Source organism: Leptodactylus fuscus, chromosome 2 (assembly GCF_031893055.1).
Source record: "Leptodactylus fuscus isolate aLepFus1 chromosome 2, aLepFus1.hap2, whole genome shotgun sequence".
Classification (NCBI taxonomy): domain Eukaryota; kingdom Metazoa; phylum Chordata; class Amphibia; order Anura; family Leptodactylidae; genus Leptodactylus; species Leptodactylus fuscus.
The window spans coordinates 102,020,365-102,040,004 of record NC_134266.1 but is presented as its reverse complement, the minus strand read 5'-3'; the positions used below and the strand labels follow the sequence as shown (position 1 = coordinate 102,040,004).

Sequence of the window (19,640 nt, the reverse complement as noted above, 5' to 3'; positions counted from 1 at the left end):
TGTAAGAACTACAAATGATGAACTTGTATCATTTTAAAGATGAAATCTTTAAAAAAAAATCCTGAGATATTGGCATTAGAAGTAAGGGCGTCTTAAATACGTCCTCAGCTAGAAGCGTGCCACCATGGGAGGATGTATAGAAACGTTGGCAGCAGGGAAAGGGCTAAACTGATCAAAGTGATTCTGAGTTCGTTTTTTCTTTGACACACATTTCATTTGGTTTAAGTTGTAAATATTGGTCCGTGTCTGGTCTGTATAGTATTTAAAAAAAATAATTAAAAAAATGCAGTTTTCAAACTTTGAAATTACTTGCTTTTCAAATAGATAGACATACAACCAAAATTATTTCATAAATATAAAAGTTACAATATCGGATTTATGTTGGCATTAATCTTCAGTCTTTTTATTTATTTTTTTTTAGATATAAGGGCTAGTTTACAGCGTATTTAACAGGCGATTTTGACGTGGAATTCGCCTGCAAAAACAGCTCCCATTGACTTCGGGCCTAATCAGGAGCAGGATGCCGCGGCATTTTGCATGCCGGAAACCATTTTCCGCCGTGTGAACATACCCTTATAAAGGCTCCAAACTCCAACAGCAATTTTTCAAATTTTCAAGAACATTTCCAAATGTCACAAAAGGTGTAAAGAAAGTACATCGTACAATCCATTTCTTCTAAGCAGGAGTTAATCCCACATGAAGATGCAAACTTGTGTAAAATGCAGAAAGGAAGGAGATCTATTCAGATTTTGGAGATCAGATTTTACTAGAATCACTTTCAAATTTTATATTGTATAAACCCCCAAGAAAAGACCCCATTTTGGAAACTAGACCCTCCCTCCAAGCAATTTATCAAGGAGTATAACAAGCATTTTGACCTCACAGCTGTTTTACAGATTTTATTAACATTGGGAAATTTATCAGAAAAATTATTAAAACCTCACTTTAACAGCTAACTTTACATTTTCACATGGAGTTAAAGGAGGAAAAAAAAAACTCCACAGTTTGTTAAACAATTTCTCCTGAATATGGCAATATCTATAAATACATGACGAGGCTTGGAATGCAAAGAGTGCAATTTGGCATTTGGAGGGCAGATTTTGATGGAATAGTTTCAGGTACCATGTCAAATTTGCAGAGCCCCTGGGAGTACCAATACAATGGAAACCCACCCAAAAAGTGACCCGATAAACGCCGTAGAGTGGGGAAAAAAAATTCAAAAGTGCCAAATCGAAATTTGTTCACTGTTTTGACTCTGAAAAAAATGTGAATAAAAAACAATCAAAGCAATAGCAATTCTCCAAATTGATATAACTAAAAAGTAAACCTGGCCCCACAAAAAAGGACGGCCTATGCATTCCCGTACACAGAAGTATAAAAAAGTTACAAGTGTCAGAATATGGCGGATTATAGAAGAATTTTTTTTTTGGTACAGTTTTGAATTTTTGTTAAGGAGATAAAACGTAAAACAAATCATACACGTTTGGTATCCCTGGAATTGCACCGAAACATAGACTACAGCTGACATGTCATTTTGGCTGCACAGTGAACGTCGTAAAAACAAAGCCCGTAAGAGAGTTGCACAAATGCACTTTTACTTCAAATCCACCCCATTCTGAATTTTTTTTCCAACTACCCAGTACTTTGTACAGAATTAATGGTAGGATCATGAAGAAAAATTTGTCCTGAAAACATTAAAATCTGAAATGGCTCAGAGCAGAAAAAAAAAAAAAAAAAAAAAAAAAAAAGTTATAGTGTTTGGAGAGGGGGTGCTGTCAAAAACAAAAATTTAAAAATGCCGGTGATAGGAAGGGGTTAAGGATAAGCACCAATGTAGCAAGACACAGTCAAAAAGTGCTGAGGGAAAAACTGCAGTGGAAACGCATCAAGCTTTTTCCTGCAGCCCTTTCCACAGAAAGCTCTCAGAATTTTCCTCTGTGGACTTTCTACTTTAATTTTAACTTCCCAGAAAATGTCTTTGTTTCCATAAGTATAATTGACATGCTGCGATTATTTTTATGCACTGTGTGAATGGGATTGGTACATGTACTGTAAAATGATGCAGTTTTTGCTTTGTCGTTTACACTGTGTGAAGGCCCAATCTAAAAGAACGTCAGGCCGCTTTAAAATCCTTCTCTGTATTGCGGGAGGAATATGATTTCCCTCACAAGGATTTTTTTTAAATTCCTGCAGCTTAGGCACCTTCTTCAAACCCATGGAGTGTTGAGACTTGTTTTTCCCAGGCTTGCAAGGAGACTAACCACACCTCCTAAAGGCAACAGCTCAGCTTTTTATACTTTTCTTTTTTCTCCACCCCTCAGAGCGCATCAAACCTCTATGCCTTTCGAGGTGGGAGATAGACCTTGCCAAATTTATTTCTCTGCCTGAGTGGTATGAGGCCTGTGGGTTTGTTAAACGGGTGTCCAAGGGTGCGGCCCACTGAGAGACGGCTCAAAAAATCCTTCTACGCTGGTACAGATCTCCTGTACAGTTGGTGCATATTGATGCCTCCTTCTCGAGACTCTGCTGGTGGGGTTGCAGTCACGAAGGCACTCTATTGCACATGTGGTGGGAATGTCCCCCGGTTCAGGCCTTTTGGACCGCTGTCTTCGGCTTCATGTCCTCTGTAGCTGGTCTCCCCATCTCCAAGGCTGGCGTTATGCTTTCTAGACACTTGGTCTTTCCCCACGGGTATGCATGTGGTGCTGGGTCAGAGAATTCTAGCGGCCAGATCCATGATAGTGAGGCAGTGGAAGTTTACACCCTGTATGACAATAAATGAGCTGATCCATCATGTGGACTTGGCTTTCGCCCTGGAGCAGATGTTAGCCACCAAAAACCATACCTTCTCCAGTTTCTGCTCCAGATTGGCCTTCTGGTCTGCTTTTATGGAAGATCGGAGAAATCCCCAGGCCAAGAATCCCCTCTCCACCCTTAGTGCAATTCCATAACGGGTCACGCGCACTGGATCATGGTTGCTATTATTATTGTTGGTACTCCAATTGTTATGGCCATTTGCACTTCTATTTGTATACTGACCTCCTTATTATTGCGATTACCATTTGAATTGCACCATTCTGCTCTGAACACGCGGTGTTTCTTTTTGTTTGTTTTTTTTTTGCTCTTAGATACTACGGTATTTGAAATACTCACTCGATCGAGTACCACTCGCTGTTCTAATGTAAGTTCGATGCAGAACCAGCATTGATTGGCCGAATGCTATACAGTCGGCCAATCAACGCTGGTTCTTCTCCTACCTTTAGAAGTCTTCTCCGTGCAGCTTCCCCGCGGCGTCTTCATTCACTCTGCCAGGCATCGGGCCTGAGCAGAGCCGACTGCGCATGTCTGCTTGTAGTGCGGGCATGCGCAGTCGGCTCTGCCCAGGCCCGATGCCTGGCAGAGTGAATGAAGAGCCGGAAGACGCCGCGGAGATGCTGCAAGGAGAAGACTGCACGGAGGATCCAGCCCGACCCTCACTCGTGGACTTGGTAAGTATAATTTGGTCGAACGTTGCCTACCCCTGAAACGAGCATTTTCCCCCCAAAGACTATAATACGGTTCGATATTCAATTCGAGTAGTCGAATATTGAGGGGCTACTCGAAACGAATATCGAACCTCGGACATTTTACTGTTCGCTCATCTCTAGTATTGACATGTTTATTTAATTTTTTTTTTTTTTTTAAATCATGTCTACAAAAGGTCAAAACATACCATTGGGGGAATCTGAACGCTTTTTTTTTTGCGTGTGTGTGTGTGTGTGTAAGGACGATTTCCCCTGTAACTGGGGCTGATACCTTAGCCCCAGTTGCAGAAGAAATGAAGCCTCCTGCCCATTATTGCTGAGCCTTTCTAGGTCCTATATGAACCAGCAGCTCTAGCAGTCTCTGACTCCCAGCAGATCACGTGACCGCCAAGTCAAAGGGAAGTTGCATCAGGGCAGCTCTCCTAACTATGTACACAGTGATAAATGAAGGCAGGGATGGTAATAAACTGTCCCTGCCTTTTCCAGAAGAGCTCCAGCTGTAGTAACAGCCAGCTCCCCACTTCTACAAAATTTTGTTCAGCTGCTTAATACTGCAATGACACTGCAGAAAAAGAGAGCCACTACCCAGACATATATACCCACAATCAGTGGCCTCAGAAAGGGACCCTGGACATCACAGGTGACATCACGTGGCCTTTGCTGAGGTTGCTGATTGGCCATAACAGTGACATGTGGCGGGGACTTCACCCAGAAGAAATCAACGGATCGGCAGGAACAGACTGGGAGGCATCAACTGCCGAAACGGAGAGGCATCGGCTGTAACTACAGCCATAGCTCCCAGAGAGAAGGCAGGGAAGGTTTATTAGGCAGGGAAGGTTTATTATTGTGTATACAGCTGTCAATAAACTCTGTGCTATGGGCACCGCCATGTTGCAGCTCCCCGATGACCCGGCAGCCTCATAATCCACTGGGGTCAGCATCTTGTAAGAGCTGCTGCATCCTAGAGGACCCAGATCAGCTCTATTAGTCCTATACTAACGTTCAGGAGGCTGTATTCCTCCTGCAACTGGATGATCAGATGTCCTTAAAGGTCTATTATGACCTTATAGGGACACAACGCAGGAAAAAAAAGAAAAGAAAAAAAAAATGTAAATAAAATTACTACTATATTTAATAAGAAGACAATAAAATGCCATTGTTAAATGTTATAGCCCCACCCCCGATAACCCCATACAAAATAAAAATTACTGTAACGGAGAAGAAAAACTATTTTATAACTTTTTTTTAATCGCACTTTGTTTTTCACTTTTCATTTTTTGTATTTAATAACACTGACACAATGTCCTTCCAATTTGGTTTATATTTTCCTGAATATAAAAAAAAAAAATTAACACATGCTGTGTGACTTAAAAATAAAGCTCTGTCACAGATAAACAGAAGCAGAAATTATTTGAACACCACATACGATAAAAACGTTACAGCCCTCAAAACGCACATGCCAAAAAAAAAAAACTTAAAATGTGTCTAGTCCAGGACCAGAAATTGGCCCGGTATTGAAGTGGTTAAGCAGTCATGGAAATAATTATATGAATAAATGAAGCAAGAATTCTCAGCTCAACAAAAAAAAGCAAAGTAAGACTAAGGGCTCGTTCACACGTGAACAAAGGGGCGGATTTTGATAGCGGATTTCGCTTCAAAATCCGCCCCTTTACAATGGTGGTCTATGCAGACCGCCGGGCTTCTTTTTTCCACTAGCAGCGGGCTGCTGCTAGCGGAGAAAAGAAGCGACATGTCCTTTCTTCAGGTGGAAGCTGCAGCGCGCTGGACTGTGGCTTCCGCCTAGCGGCAGCAGCCTCCTGTGTCGGCTCATTCATTTCAGCCGACATAGGAGGGGAAAGCCGCGACGTGATGGTCGTGGCAGGCAGGTTTTGACTAGAGAGAGACGCGTCTCGCCGCGTCTCTCTCTGTGTCAAAACCCGCGCGGGCACCCCACATCTGAATTAGCCCTAAGACAACATAAAATGCTATTTTTATATCAAATAAAAACAGTTTATTTAATGATAAACTGTCCTTGGGCGGCACCGATGGAGAGTATGGAGTGGAAATCAAAATGGCTTTTATTTGAAAAAAGGAGAGCTGCAATAATGCAGCCTAGCCCAGTACAAGAAAATGTACTGCTAGTCCCAACAAGCTGCTGAAAGCTTGTCTCATATTGTCCAGGAATCCTAATTATAAGTCATTATTACCAAATCTGAAAACCCCATTTAAGCTATGGCCATTACAGTAATGCCCACGTGTAAATTTCCTACCATTTTGGTAGCTAAAGATACTGTACACAAAAGACAGAAATTGAAAGCGGAGACTGGGGCACAGTTGTGAACCCGCCCTTACCTTTGTTACGCATGTCAGTTTTATAGAATTGGAAAATAACTTTGAAGTCTTACGCAAATGAGGCAACAGGTGCACTGGGAGGGGCGTTCAGTTCCACGAAGCACACCTACCATTTCCAGATGATCTTCTAACTTGACATCCATCCTTTTTAAACAGTGAGAACAGAGCTTCAGGGAGCTAAAGATTCACCCCCAGTGCAGCAACTACCTCATTTACATAATAAGTCAATGTAGTTTTTTTTAATGCAAATTTTCATACATAACAAAGGAATGTTTATCACCTATAATATGCTCTGCTGTAGCATGGTGGTGGCAATTAAATATTTTTTGAGAGGTAGTAGACCTTTAAAAACCCCTTCTGAACTGTACTGGTCCCAAAAATAATAATTCACTTTGAAAACTTTCTAGAAAATGTGGAAAATTGTTGTTAGACTTGTAAGCCTTCTACAATTCTAAAAAATGAAAGGACATTTTAAAATTATGCCAGGATAAAGCACTGATATGGTAAACTTCACATTTTGAAAATAGCAGCATATTTTTGCAAAAATTTGGATTTCCCTAACACAGATGTGAACAAGGCCTTACATGATGTGCAATGTGTCACGAAAAAAAAGTATCTTTGGGAAGTTAAAGCATTACATAGCTTCTACCATATAAAATGACAACTCAGATTTGGTAAATGGGTCTCTGTTAAAATGTCCAAAACTGGCTGGGTTGGAAAAGGATTAAATATTAAAGAGAATTCTCTTTCCATCAACAGAGCCCAAGTAGGGTATCAGGCACTGTAGGTAATGGCATTGATATCAGAATCCAACAGCTGGAATTGGTGGAGATGGTGAAAGGTCTTTAAAGCCACAACCTTTCCTGGTAAAGTCAAATCTACTTGTTTGGCATGGTGCAAGTGTGTCTAAAAAGCTTTTACAACTGAGGTGTCATTTATTTAATAATCATTTAGGATATAAATGGCTTTAGAATTCCAGTTATTGATAACAGGTAACTTACATTCCAAATCGCAGCATTCCAGATACATAGGTCTGCCAATGAGCACAGTAGAACATAAACATGCCTGCAAAGCAGCAGAAGAACATCCAGTCTGGGTGGGTACCAAGCTGTACAGCAATACACGTTCCCAACACAACAAACACTGTAAAAAAAATAAAAATTAATTATATATACATAGAATTTTATAATTGCAGGTTAATATCACAGGTTTACAAGTATCCACAGAAGCTATGAACAAAGCCCCTGGAAAGTGAAACTCGCAGGCTGTTTTGATGTCTGTTCAGACTGCTATGGAAAGGTTACTGGAAAAGTGTAGAACCATGAACCCAAAAATGTGGCTGTTTTGTGTCCATTGACTACTTTCTCTAACCTGTGCTTATCTGACAATGCCGAATCTAAGTACTGGAATAACACAGACTCATAAGATAAGATAATCCTTTAATAGTCCCACATTGGGGAAATTTCAGAGCATCTGATTCAGAACTGCATTTGTCGTCAGTCACTGCACATAAATTTGTGCTTCAACATGCAGACGAAACACAACTGCGCAGGTTAAGGCTCTTCCAATGCTCTATTCCATTACGATTATTACTGAGTAGGTCCTATCCTACCCCATTACATTGAAATGGAATAGAATGGACACCCATATATATTTCAAAATTTTTACCAAATTAATTTTTTTTCATAAATATTTGTTACACATCAACCAAAAAGCACCATCATCACAAAGTACTGTTCACAAAAAACACTTTGGCAAGTTAAAGCATTCTATAGTTTTCACCTATAATGAAATATAAAAACTAAAACTAAAATATATTAATGACCTATTATTCCTCAGTAACTCTCTCAACCTGCTCGCCTTTACTGAAACCTGGATCCAGTAGTCAGATAATGCCTCCCCTGCTGCTATGTCTCATGGTGGTCTACATGTCTCACACACATCTAGGTCTGACAATAGGCAAGGTGGAGGGATAGCATACTTCTATCGCCGCAGTGCACTTTTCAGGTCATTCCTCCAGTACCCTCCACTCACATTCCCTCAAATTCCTACCCTTATCAAGGGTGACTAACATCCCCCTTAACACCCTCGTCTCCCCAGCTGCCTCACAGTTTCTCTCAATCACTTATTTTGGCCTTTCACAACTTTCTTCCGCCACACACAATCTGGTCTTCAATTGACTCCTCACAGTTTCTAAATTTACTAACTTCTCTGCGCCTCTTTGATAACCTTCTATCTCTCACCATCAGTACTTTCTCTCCTTCACAGGACTCACCTACCCATCATACATACAAGAATTTACATGCTATTAATATCCAGCACCTCTCAGGCAATCTACAGCAGGGGTGCCCAACACGTCGATCGCGATCTACCGGTCGATCGCGGGATGCAGCCAGGGATCCCTGGTGTCTGCTTGTTCACAGTTCAGGCTGAGAGTTGACTCTCAGCCTGCGCTATGAACAAGCACTCCGGACACTTGCAGGCCGTTCTTAGGGATGGAGGGGGCCGGGGTGCTGCTTGTTCACAGCACAGGCTGAGAGTCATCTACGGACACTGGCAGGCGGGGCTGCCGCAGCCCCAGCCTGCCAGTGTCCAGAGATAACTCTCAGCCTGCGCTGTGAACAAGCAGGCAGCGGGGATCCCTGGGCGGCCACAGAACGCCGCTGTCTCCTGCTCTCACGCTCCGCCCGGCCCCGCCCACACGCCCGACCCTGCCTACAGGCCCGCCCCGATCCCACCCACAAGAAGTGGGTAGTAGATCTTTCGACTTGGTCATGTTTTAAAGTAGCTCACATGCTGACAAAGTGTGAGCACCCCTGATCTACAGTCCTCACTGTCCCTATCTCTTCACTCTCCTGTCCCAACCAGGCCACCAGTCACTACAATGAAAAACTTAAGAGCACTGGATGAGGTGGCTCCCCCCTTCACTGGAAACGTTCGACGCAGAAGGGGCAACCCTGGAGGGAAAAAAAAACCAAAAAAAAAAAAAACAAAACTGTAGACTTCCTCCACTTCGAATTTAGACTCAAAACCTATAATTCTGCCATTCACCTTACCAAACAATCCTATTTTACCACGCTCATCTCTTCTCCCTCCTGTAACCCTAAAAGGCTCTTTGAAACTTTTCACTCCCAAAGTTTTCACACCATTCACAGGCCTTAGTGCAGAAGATGTGAACACTTATTTCCATGACAAAAATCGGTAAGATCCATCAGGAAATAACTACCCAATTCCCAGGCGGCATTGATCTACCGCACTTCAGACTGTCCATGCTCCTCTTTTGAAATGCTTACAGAAGAGTAAATCTCTCAGCTGCATTCATCTGTCGATGCTGAAAAAGCGGGTCCACTGGGGTTCCTCGAGAGCGTCTTTGGAGTAGGTTGGCGTCAGTTGGGTGTTCCTTCACAGGGTACTTTCACTGTACGGGGACTCCTCTGCCAGGGTGCGTGCGAACGGTGTCATCTCAGAGTCCTTCCTAGTTCGCAACAGCACCCGTCAGGGTTGCCCCCTCTCTGCCCTTCTGATGGAGCACCTGGCTGTGGCCATACACTCCCGGTCCAGACATTCTGGGATTCTCGGTTGCCGATTCCCAGGTTAAAGCCGCTCTATATGCAGTTGACCTATGTTGCCCAACCTGACCGCTCTTTCCCTGCCGTTCTTGATGAATTCTGTCGCTTTGGGGAAGTTTCTAACTTTAAGGTTAACCTCTCCAAGAGCGAAGCCCTTAACATATCCCTTCCGCATTCTGATGTCGCCGGTCTGGCCACCCAGTTTCCTTTTCGTTGGCGACCCCGCTCCATTAAATACCTGGGGATTCAGGTTGCCCTCGACCCTAAGGACCTTAACTACTTTCCCCTCCTGGAGAGGACCACCTCAGACTTGAGCTCCTATGGCCCCCTTGGTTTCTCCTGGTTCGGCCGTATAAACATTCTGAAAATGGATGTTGTCCCCCCAATTCCTCCAGCTCTTCTGATAACTGTCCCTGGGTGTTTTTTCTCCGCACTTAGATCCCTCTTTGGTTGGTTCATCTGGGATCCCTCCCGTAGTAGGCTTCGCTTTAGGACCCTCACCAGATGCAAAACTATCGGGGGTGCTGGCTTGCCGGATCCCCTTCTTTATTACCGTGCGGAGGACCTCCTCCACCTGATTGACTGGCGCTACAGGTCCCGCGACAAACAGTGGGTTTCCCTGGAGACGAAGCTGATCTCCTCCTACCTTCCCTCTCTTCCCCCTGGATTCCTTCACACTTTCGCCCTGTCTCGGTCCGATCTTCCCAGCTGGCCTCCCACTTCCTTTCAGTGTGGGACAAAATGTGTAAATCCGCTGTCCTGGCTAGGGTACCCGGCTCCTTAACCCCGTTGTTCAGGAACCCTATGTTCCTGCCGGGCGTCGCCGCTTTTTAGCTTGGCACATGCTTGGGGACATTAGACTGGGCGCTCTTCCTGACTCTTCTGCCTCCCTACCCTCCTTTGCCCACTTCCAATCTACTCACCCAGACGCCGCGCTCTCCTGGTTGGAGTGTCATCAATTGTCCACCTTTTGGTACAAGTACTCTGTACAGTCTTTCCTCTCCCCTACCCTCACAGATGTGGAGACCCTGCTGAGCGGAATGGAATCCCCCCCCCCCCTCCCTTCTGTACGATGTCCTACTGAAAGCCGCTGCCGCCCTGGCTACAGCGATGCCTCTGGTCCCTAAATCTAACTCTGCTCTGTTCATGCTGCTGCATTACCCCACAGAATCTTATATTTCCAGGCACCATCCGTACATTAAAGAACACTGACTAGTGACTGTTCATAATAATGTGTAATGATAGTAAATTCTATAACAAATGTCTGGACCACTGTATACGCAAGGCTACACCTCCAATGCCACCACTGCTACCTCTTGTGTCACCCTCTCTGCCTCAAAGATTTAAGTTCTTGCGTGCAGGGCCCTCAGTGCCATTGTGCGAGTTGACTATTCCTTTGTAATGTATCTTTTGTCTATACTTGAACCCTACAATTTGTGAAGTGCTGTGGAATATGTTGGCTCTATTTAAATGAAAATTATTATTCTTATGGTACCACATACTGTCTGACCAATCTCTGATATTTAAATAAATGATTTTTTTTTTTTAAAAAAATGTAGATTGTGAGCCCCATATAGGGATCACAATGTACTTTTTTTTTTTTTTTTTTCATTTAAGTATGTTTTTGTAGAATGGGAGGAAATCCACACAAACACGGGGAGAACATACAAACTCCTTGCAGATGTTGTTCCTGGCGGGATTCAAACCCAGGACTCCAGCGCTACAAGGCTGCAGTGCTAACCACTGAGCCACTGTGTTGTACTAAATGAAAATTTTTAAACATAATAAATAAAACCATTATATAAAACACAAATGACTGCCTGTTTTATTTTATTTAACTGGATGTCAGAGGGATTGGTCGGACAGTATATGGTACAATACAGTCTACACTGATAGGTACTGTGTTGTCTGTGGGATGTTGGTCTGTTTAAATATTTCCATTGCAAGTTATATTTTAGTTGGTCCTTTTCTGTGATAGTCCTGGTTTTCATGACCACTCTCTGACATTACGTGGGGCACCAATCTGTTCCAAAACGGCAAGGACCATGCATCACTAAGACTTAAATGTCTTGGTCGCAAAGGAATAGCATGCAAATGGTTAACAGACTCAATCCATGTCAACATTCACAGCTGTTCGCAGTGGGAACAGGCATACTGTACTGTGTGTTAGCAAAATTTTGATTAAAACAAAAAAGTGAAATGCACAGAAAACTTGAAAAATGTTGCAATTTTTAAAATCTGAAATTCTCGGCTTGTAGGACAGTCAAAACAGTCATTTATGAATCATTCACCATTTATCTACTTTAAGTTTGCATCATTTTTATAATTTTTTATTTTGGTGCCGGAGACATTTCTAAAACGTTTATCTTTTTAATTAGGGATCAATTAAGTCCTGACATGACTGAGGGGTCTATATATTAGAATTCCACCTCAAATCACTCCATTTTGGAAACCAGACCCTCCAATATTTGAAAACTATATATACAGTTGTGCTAAAAAGTTTACATACGCCAGATTTGTTTTTGGCCTTTTTTGCCTTAGATTATGAATGACACAAACTTGTTCTCCACTCATGGTTAGTGTTTGAGTGAAGGTATTTATTGTCAAACTTCTGTGGTTTTTCATTTTAAATCATAAGGGCAACCAAAAACATCAAAATGACCCTGTTCAAAAGTTCACATACCCCAGTTCTTAATACTGTGCATTGCCCCCTCTAACATCAATAACAGCTTGAAGTCTTTTGTGGTGGCTGTGGATGAGGCTCTATTTTCTCAAATGGTTAAGCTGCCCATTCTTCTTAGCAAAAAGTCTCTTGTTCCTGTAAATTCCTGGGCTGTCTTGCATATACTGCATGTTTGAGATCTTCCCAGAGTGGCTCAGTGATATTGAGGTCAGGAGACTGAGATAGCCACTCCAGAACCTTCACTTTCTTCTGCTGTAGCTAATGACAGGTCAACTTGGCCTTGTGTTTTGGATCGTTGTCATGTTGGAACGTCCAATGCGCAGCTTCCTTGGCTGATGAGTGCAAATTTGCCTCCAGTATTGTTCCAGAAGTTTTGAGGCTTGTCTCTGTGCTGTTTGGCATATTGAAGGTGAGATTCTTTGAGGCATTTGTGCAGTAATGGCTTTCTTCTAGCAACTCGACCATGCAGCCCATTTTTCTTCAAATGCCTCCTTGTTGTGCATCTTGAAACAGCCACATTTCAGAGAGTCCTTTATTTCAGTTGAGGTTATGTGTAGGGTTTTCTTTGCATTCCGAACAATTTTCTGAGCAGTTGTGGCCGAAATTTTGGTTGGTCTACCTGACCCCACAGTTTGGTTTGGTTTTTACAGAGCCCTTGAGTTTCCATTTGTTAATCACAGTTTGAACACTGCTGATTGGCATTATCAATTCCTTGGATATCTAATTCAATCCATTTCCTGTTTTATACAGTTCAACTGCCTTTTCCTGTAGAGTCATGGACAGTTCTTTTGCTTTCCTGGTGACTCACAATCCAGAAATGTCAGTGGCTCGAGGAAAGATGCAACAGTCTGTCTGGATCCCAGAAACTCACTCAGCTTTCACAGGCGAGGAGGTTACCTTTAGTAGCCATTCAAACCCCTTTGTGTCAACCTCTGGGCATGTTATCAGGCCCAAATCACAAGGGTATGTGAACTTTTGAACAGGGTCATTTTGAGGTTTTTGGTCGTTGTCATTCATACTCTCTGAAAAAACAAAATCTGCCGGGGTATGTAAACCTTTTAGCACAAATGTAAAACCGGGACTTTGTTGAATGGTACCAGCAGAACCACCTCAGGATTAATGCTGGGAAGACCAAGATGGTGATGGACTTTAGTAAATGGAGAAGTGCTCTGACCCTGGTGGAGATCCAAGCGACATGCATTGAGATAGTCAGGACCTATAAGTATCTGGGTGTGCTCCTCAATAATAAACTAGACTGGGCTGATGCGCTGCACCGAAAAAGTCACAGCAGACTACCTCCTCAGGAGGCTGAGGGCCTTTGGAGTCCAGGGGCCACTTCTTAGGGCCTTTTTCAACTCTGTGGTTGCTTCAGCCATCTTTTTTGGTGTGGCCTGCTGGGGGAGCAGTATATCAACCAGGGACAGAAATAGACTTGACAGGCTGATCAGAAGGGCCAGCTCTGTCCTGGGGAGCCCCCTGGACCCAGTGCAGGTGGTGGGTGACAGAAGGATACTGTCCCTGGTGACCTCCATGCGGGAGAACAAATCCCACCCCATATGTGTGTCTACTTCTGTAATATATTACTGTGTATTATCCTGACACCACTAGTGACAGCTCAAAGTTTTATGTAGGGTTTTTCTGTCCGCTTGAAAAGTCGGACATCTTTACATGTGGACAGTGAAGGAAGGGCACAGAGTGCAAAAGAACGCACCCGATGTCCATTTAACTAAATGACAAGTGTCACGGACACAGCTAGTGTCCGCTCCTAATGTCCGTGCCAGATTTTGAGCGGACACTAGGAGCGGACACTACCTGTCGGACACAGACGGTAGTGTGAACGCTCCCTTAAAGAGGACCTTTGATCACTTGGGGCACATGCGGTTTTATATACCGCTAGAAAGCCGACAGTGCGCTGAATTCAGCATACTGTCGGCTTTCACAATCTATGCCCCAGGTGAAGAGCTATCGGTGCCGATACCGTAGCTCTTCACCCTCAGAAGGGCCTTCCTGACAGTCAGTCAGGAACACCCTTCCTCACAGCAGTGCCTACAGCGCTGTACTATGAGATCGGTGAAGAACGCCTCCTCCCTCTCCTCACAGTACTCGTCCATAGATGAGTACTGGGGTAGGCGTTCCTCCCCGCTCTCACAGTGCAGCGCTATAGGCACTGCTGTGAGGAAGGGTGCTCCTGACTGACTGTCAGGAAGGCCCTTCTGAGGGTGTAGAGCTTCCAGCACCAATAGCTCTTCACATGGGGCACAGATTGTGAAAGCCAACAGTGCGCTGAATTCAGTGCACTGTCGGCTTTCTTGCAGTATATAAAACCGCATGTGCCCCAAGTGATGAAAGGTCCTCTTTAAGATATTGTCAGCTACACCAGACATTGTATTTAGAATTCATATTGCATTACAGCCTCATAGATTGTAAGCCCTCGCAGGCAGGGTCCTCTACCCCACTGTGCCAGTCGGTCATTGTTAGTATTATATCTACCTGTATATTCTGTGTATTTTATGTAACCCCCAAATGTAAAGCACCATGGAATTAATGGTGCTATATAAATAAACAATAATAATAATGGTAACCATGGGTTGGGGTTTATGAAAAGGAAGATGAAATCTATATCTATACACATTCACTGTAGATCATTTTGCAGATGCCAAAAAACCCAAAGAAATAGAAACAGCAAATATAAACCACGTTTTATTTAATTATTTTTTTAACGTTACCTCACTTCTGAGGTTATTGATATAAGGGTGTAAAGAGTATTTTGACAGCATAAGCAGTTGGCAGCAACTTGCATACAGTGACGAAGAAAATATTTAAACTAAAGACTTGCAATTTACTGTAAAAATATTGTTTGCATTGGATATGAATTGAAAAATACACTAGTATTTAACCCTTTTTTCTCTCCACTATGGAAATACCCCATATTTTCCACTCACCTAAGGGTGTAAGGGTATGTTCACACAGCAGCTTTTGGGAGATTATTCTGAAATGGTTTTATGCCTCAAAATTCTCTCCAAAAAACTGCCTCATGTTTTCAATGAGAAGCAGTGATTAAGCACATTGAAAAAAGAAGCATACTCTAAATATTGCCACAGTCTGCATGGAAGATCCACATCTTAAGCCTTGGTATTTAGCCAAAAACTGACTAGCCCTGTCGTATAAAGGCAGTAATGCATGCAAATCTATGCCAGAAACACAAGGTTTAACTTTCCGCGGCAGATTCCACAGAGGTGATTTGTAGCAGCTTATTGAAAAGGAAGACTAACTCAAATTCACTTCAATAGTAGCCATATGCATATATACGAATAAAAATTTGTCCTTTTAGAAGTAATCATAGCGGTCGCTAGTCTGATGCAAGTAAGCTACTGGGCATGACTAGTTGATGAAAAAAACTAAAATAAAGCAAAGTAGGTAAGTTTTCATTTAAAATGTGACAATGGTGAGAACAAACTATCCCTGATGAATCCATTCACAACAGTGATATATATGAGGCATTGAGAGCTTATATGAAGTGAGACACTTAACTATTTAAAAAAAACAAAAAACAATTTAAAAGAATACATATATTATAAAATATGATATGATAACATACCTGTAGAAAGAGAGTCACATCCATGATCAAAAAGTTCTCCAAGGGGTGTGCTGCTGTTTGTTCTCCTTGCTTGCTTCCCATCAATGGCATCCAAGGACTGGTAAATAAACAATCCAACAGCACAACACAGGTACGTCCACACGGGAGCCTTGTGAGGAAAGTTAGAGATGTACACTTAACTTCAAGATATGAAACACTAGACTCCATCCAACACACAGAAAACCTATTTCAACTAATGAAGACTCTGTGTTATATTATGAGCTCCCTTATTACTGTATATACTCGAGTAAATGCCGACCCGAATATAAGCTGAGGCCCCTAATTTTACCACAAAAAAACTGGGAAAACTTATCGACTCGAGGATAAGCCTAGGGGGAAATACAGCAGCTACTGGAAAATCTCAAAAATGAAAATGGTCGGAGTTTTTGGGTGCGGTAGTTGCTGGGGGAAGGGGTGTTTTGGTTGTCTGTCTGCCCCTTCTCTGAGCTTGAGGACTCCATTTTTTCTCCCCCGTTGGAATTCAGCCTGGCTATATACAGGGTATCTGCAGTTCTCCTATTAACCCCTTCCCGACGGAACAGGAGCACTGAAGATACCCTATATTCAGTAGACTGGGCACTTTCAGACACAGGGATACCTAATGTGTTTGTGTTTCACAGTAGTTTTATACTTTTATATTTATTCCAGGAAAAAGGAGTGATTTAGAACATTTACTTTATTTTTTTTAAAGCTTTTTTTTCTTCTTGACTATTTTATGGGAGATTCTATACATTATTATTGTGGCTGGTCATAGACACCCCCTCCCCCCCATAAAAAAAAAAATAAATAAATTTTTTTGCTTGACTCAAGTATAAGCCGAGGGGGGCTTTTTCAGCACAAAAACTGTGCTGAAAATTTCGGCTTATACTCGAGTATATCCGGTACTACTCTACTGTACATGTAGTTTTTGAAAGAACTTATGAAAACATGGCTCTGTGAGGGCCATATCCTCACTTCCTATTAAAGAGAAGGTGTTTTCACCAAATATTTATTTGAGTTAGATTTCTCTTTGTTCATTCACATTTTGTTAAATGACCAAAATAAATTAAAAAGGAACACTCCGCTATATTGTCAGAAATGTAACAGATCTATCTATCTATCTATCTATCTATCTATCTATCTATCTATCTATCTATCTATCTATCTATCTATCTAGCAGGAGGACCCGACTTTGCACGGGTATATTTATTTTTTTGTCTCTACCCCCTTCCCTCATAGATTGTAAGCCCTCGCGGGCAGGGCCCTCTACCCCACTGTGCCAGCCGATCACTGTTAGTATGATATGTACCTGTATATTTTGTGTATTGTATGTAACCCCCAAATGTAAAGCACCATGGAATTAATGGTGCTATATAAATAAACAATAATAATAATAGTAGCCCCATAAGAATTGCCCAGTTTTACACTGGTGTATTTTGTATGTCATTTTTGTGTGTCCATAAGCCATGTCCATGTTTTGTAGCAGCATGTGATCATGTGCATCTCACTTTGGATATCAGTGAAAAATCTGCGATCAGTTGTTAAGGATACCTGGAGTAAAGCTGTATGAATGTGACCTTGTGTAACAGTGTCATCCACTGCGCCCTGCCCCTTTAAAGCTGAGATACAGCAGTGAAGACAAATGGCAGGGTTGCTATGGAAACTTGGACTAAACCTCTGATATGGGATGGTGTATGCTGAGCTACGCATCTAATCCTCTGTGTGATACTGTGTATCTAATCCTCCGATGGTAGGATAGCATGATTTTTTTTTTTAATGTTGCAATTTAGGTTGTGAAAATTGCTCTGGCTACTGGAGGTGCAAAAGTTTTGGAATCCCTTTATAATCTAAATACATCCACAGCAGTACTAAATACTCAATTTTTTTTATGACCCTTTTCTTGGCTTTATTTTACTTGAGACATCTATTATGACTGTTATTTACTTGCAGCGAATCTGAGAACAAACTTTATTTACAATACATCTGCTTCCCCTTCATTGAAATCACAGGTAATAAATAACTCCCTCATTTGAGGTCACATGATGCATTTGGATGCTCAATCCAAACACAGAGAGGGAGAGCAGACGATGCATCATGGGAACTGTATTTTCCTCAGAATCACTGCATGTAAATACCAATTATACAATGAGGCTCAAGCAAAATAAAGCCAAGAAAAGTGTACACAAGGAAACTGAAATTTAGCACTTCTGTGAAAGTATTTTCAGTTAATTCTTGGCAGCTGGTTAACCCCATTAACAATGCTATGTAAGGGATTTTTACTACATGCCTATCAAGGTCTTACTTTTGGCAGGACCTAACAGACAATGATCTCATGGTTGTGGGCATAGAGAAGGGGCCCTATTAATCGTGTCATCCAAGGGGATACGCTGCTCAATTGGAAAAACTGCAGTTCTGAATTGAGGAATAACACCACTACCAGAAAAAACTCCAAAATGTGGTGCATATTCACACAGCTTGACATGAAAGTGGATTTGGCCCAAAGTGAGTCAACTAATTGGTGATGTAAACGTAAGACATAAGTGCATAAGATTAATCATACGGTATCAACCACTGTGACAGACAGGCAATCTGAAAACGTGCCCGATTTCAAGTTTACACTTTTCTTTACCATCAATAAATATGGGCCATTGTATTAAAGCCTCTATTGAGTGCTGTTCCTGCCTCTCACAGAATGTTACTCTGTAAAGGAGTACGGGCTGTTCAAAGAAAAAAAAAAAGAAAGAAAAAGAAGAGAAAATTAGGGTAGGGGAGGGTCACTTCAATCAGATCTAAAACGTGCAAACTTGCTCTTGGTGTCATATAAAAGAGGAGTTTCTATATCATTTCCACTGGTTGAAAACACAATTTGAATTAGGATATTTAGACCATACACATATATAAAAAAAATAAATAAAACACTTAAACACAATGTCAATTACACTTCCGTGAAATCAACCTGTCCAGTTATGAAGCAACATTGAATGTAAATCAATTTCTCTTGCTGCTGTACAAATGGAACAGACAACAAGTAGATAGGCAATTAGCAAGAGCACCCTTATAAAAGGAGTGGTTCTGCAGGTGGTGACCACAGACCATTTCTCTGTTCTCATCCTTTTTGGCTGTCACTTTGGTCACTTTTGCATTTTGTCATTGCTCTCACCCCTAGGAGGTAGCATGAGGCAGTGTCTACAACTCACAGAAGTTGCTCACTACAGGGTGGTACATAAATGCAAGCTGTGGAAAGAAGGGTAGCGGTGACTGTCAGCACAGAGTCTAGAACATGGAACACGTATCAGGAGACAAGCCAGTACACCAGTACCTAACTGCTGTTTGGTACAGAGATCCTCAAACCCATTGTGAGACAATATGCAGGTGCAGTGGGCCCTGGGTTCCTTCTGATGCATTTTAGGTCTCATGTGGCTGAAGTGAGTCGGCAGTTCCTGCATGAGGAAGGCACATAGATTGGCCAGTCCGCTCACCAGACCTGAATTCAATAGAGCAGATCTGGGACATCAACCAATGCAACGTTGCACCACAGACTGACCAGAAGTTGACTGATGCTTTAATCCAGGTGTGAAAGGAGATCCCTCAGGAGAACATTCGCCACTTCATAAGGAATATGCCCAGGCGTTGTAGGGAGGTCATACAGACAGGTGGAGGCCATAGACACTGCTGAGCCAAATTTCCACTGATGTTAGATCTGCCTGTAATTTAATTATTCACTTTGATTTTGTGTATCATTTCAAATCCAGACCTCCATGGGATATTTACATTGAACATGTTTACATCTGGTTTTGTTCTCAACGCATTACACTATGTAATGAATAAAGATTTTAACTGGGATAATTAATTCATTGATATCTAGGATGTGGTATGTATCCCTTCATTTTTTGAGC

General features: G+C 42.2%; 1 protein-coding gene across 1 annotated transcript in view; it reads right to left on the bottom strand.

The window, feature by feature from the left end:
- The window catches only part of LOC142194892 (choline/ethanolaminephosphotransferase 1), a 56,692-nt gene that overhangs the window by 24,012 nt on the left and 13,040 nt on the right, over positions 1-19,640 (bottom strand). Inside the window, exons 3-4 of the mRNA XM_075264322.1 lie at positions 15,727-15,874; positions 6,878-7,019 (exon numbers count right to left, since the gene is read on the bottom strand). Of these exons, the coding sequence (XP_075120423.1) occupies positions 6,878-7,019; positions 15,727-15,874 (290 nt within the window). The remainder of the gene's footprint in view (positions 1-6,877; positions 7,020-15,726; positions 15,875-19,640) is intronic.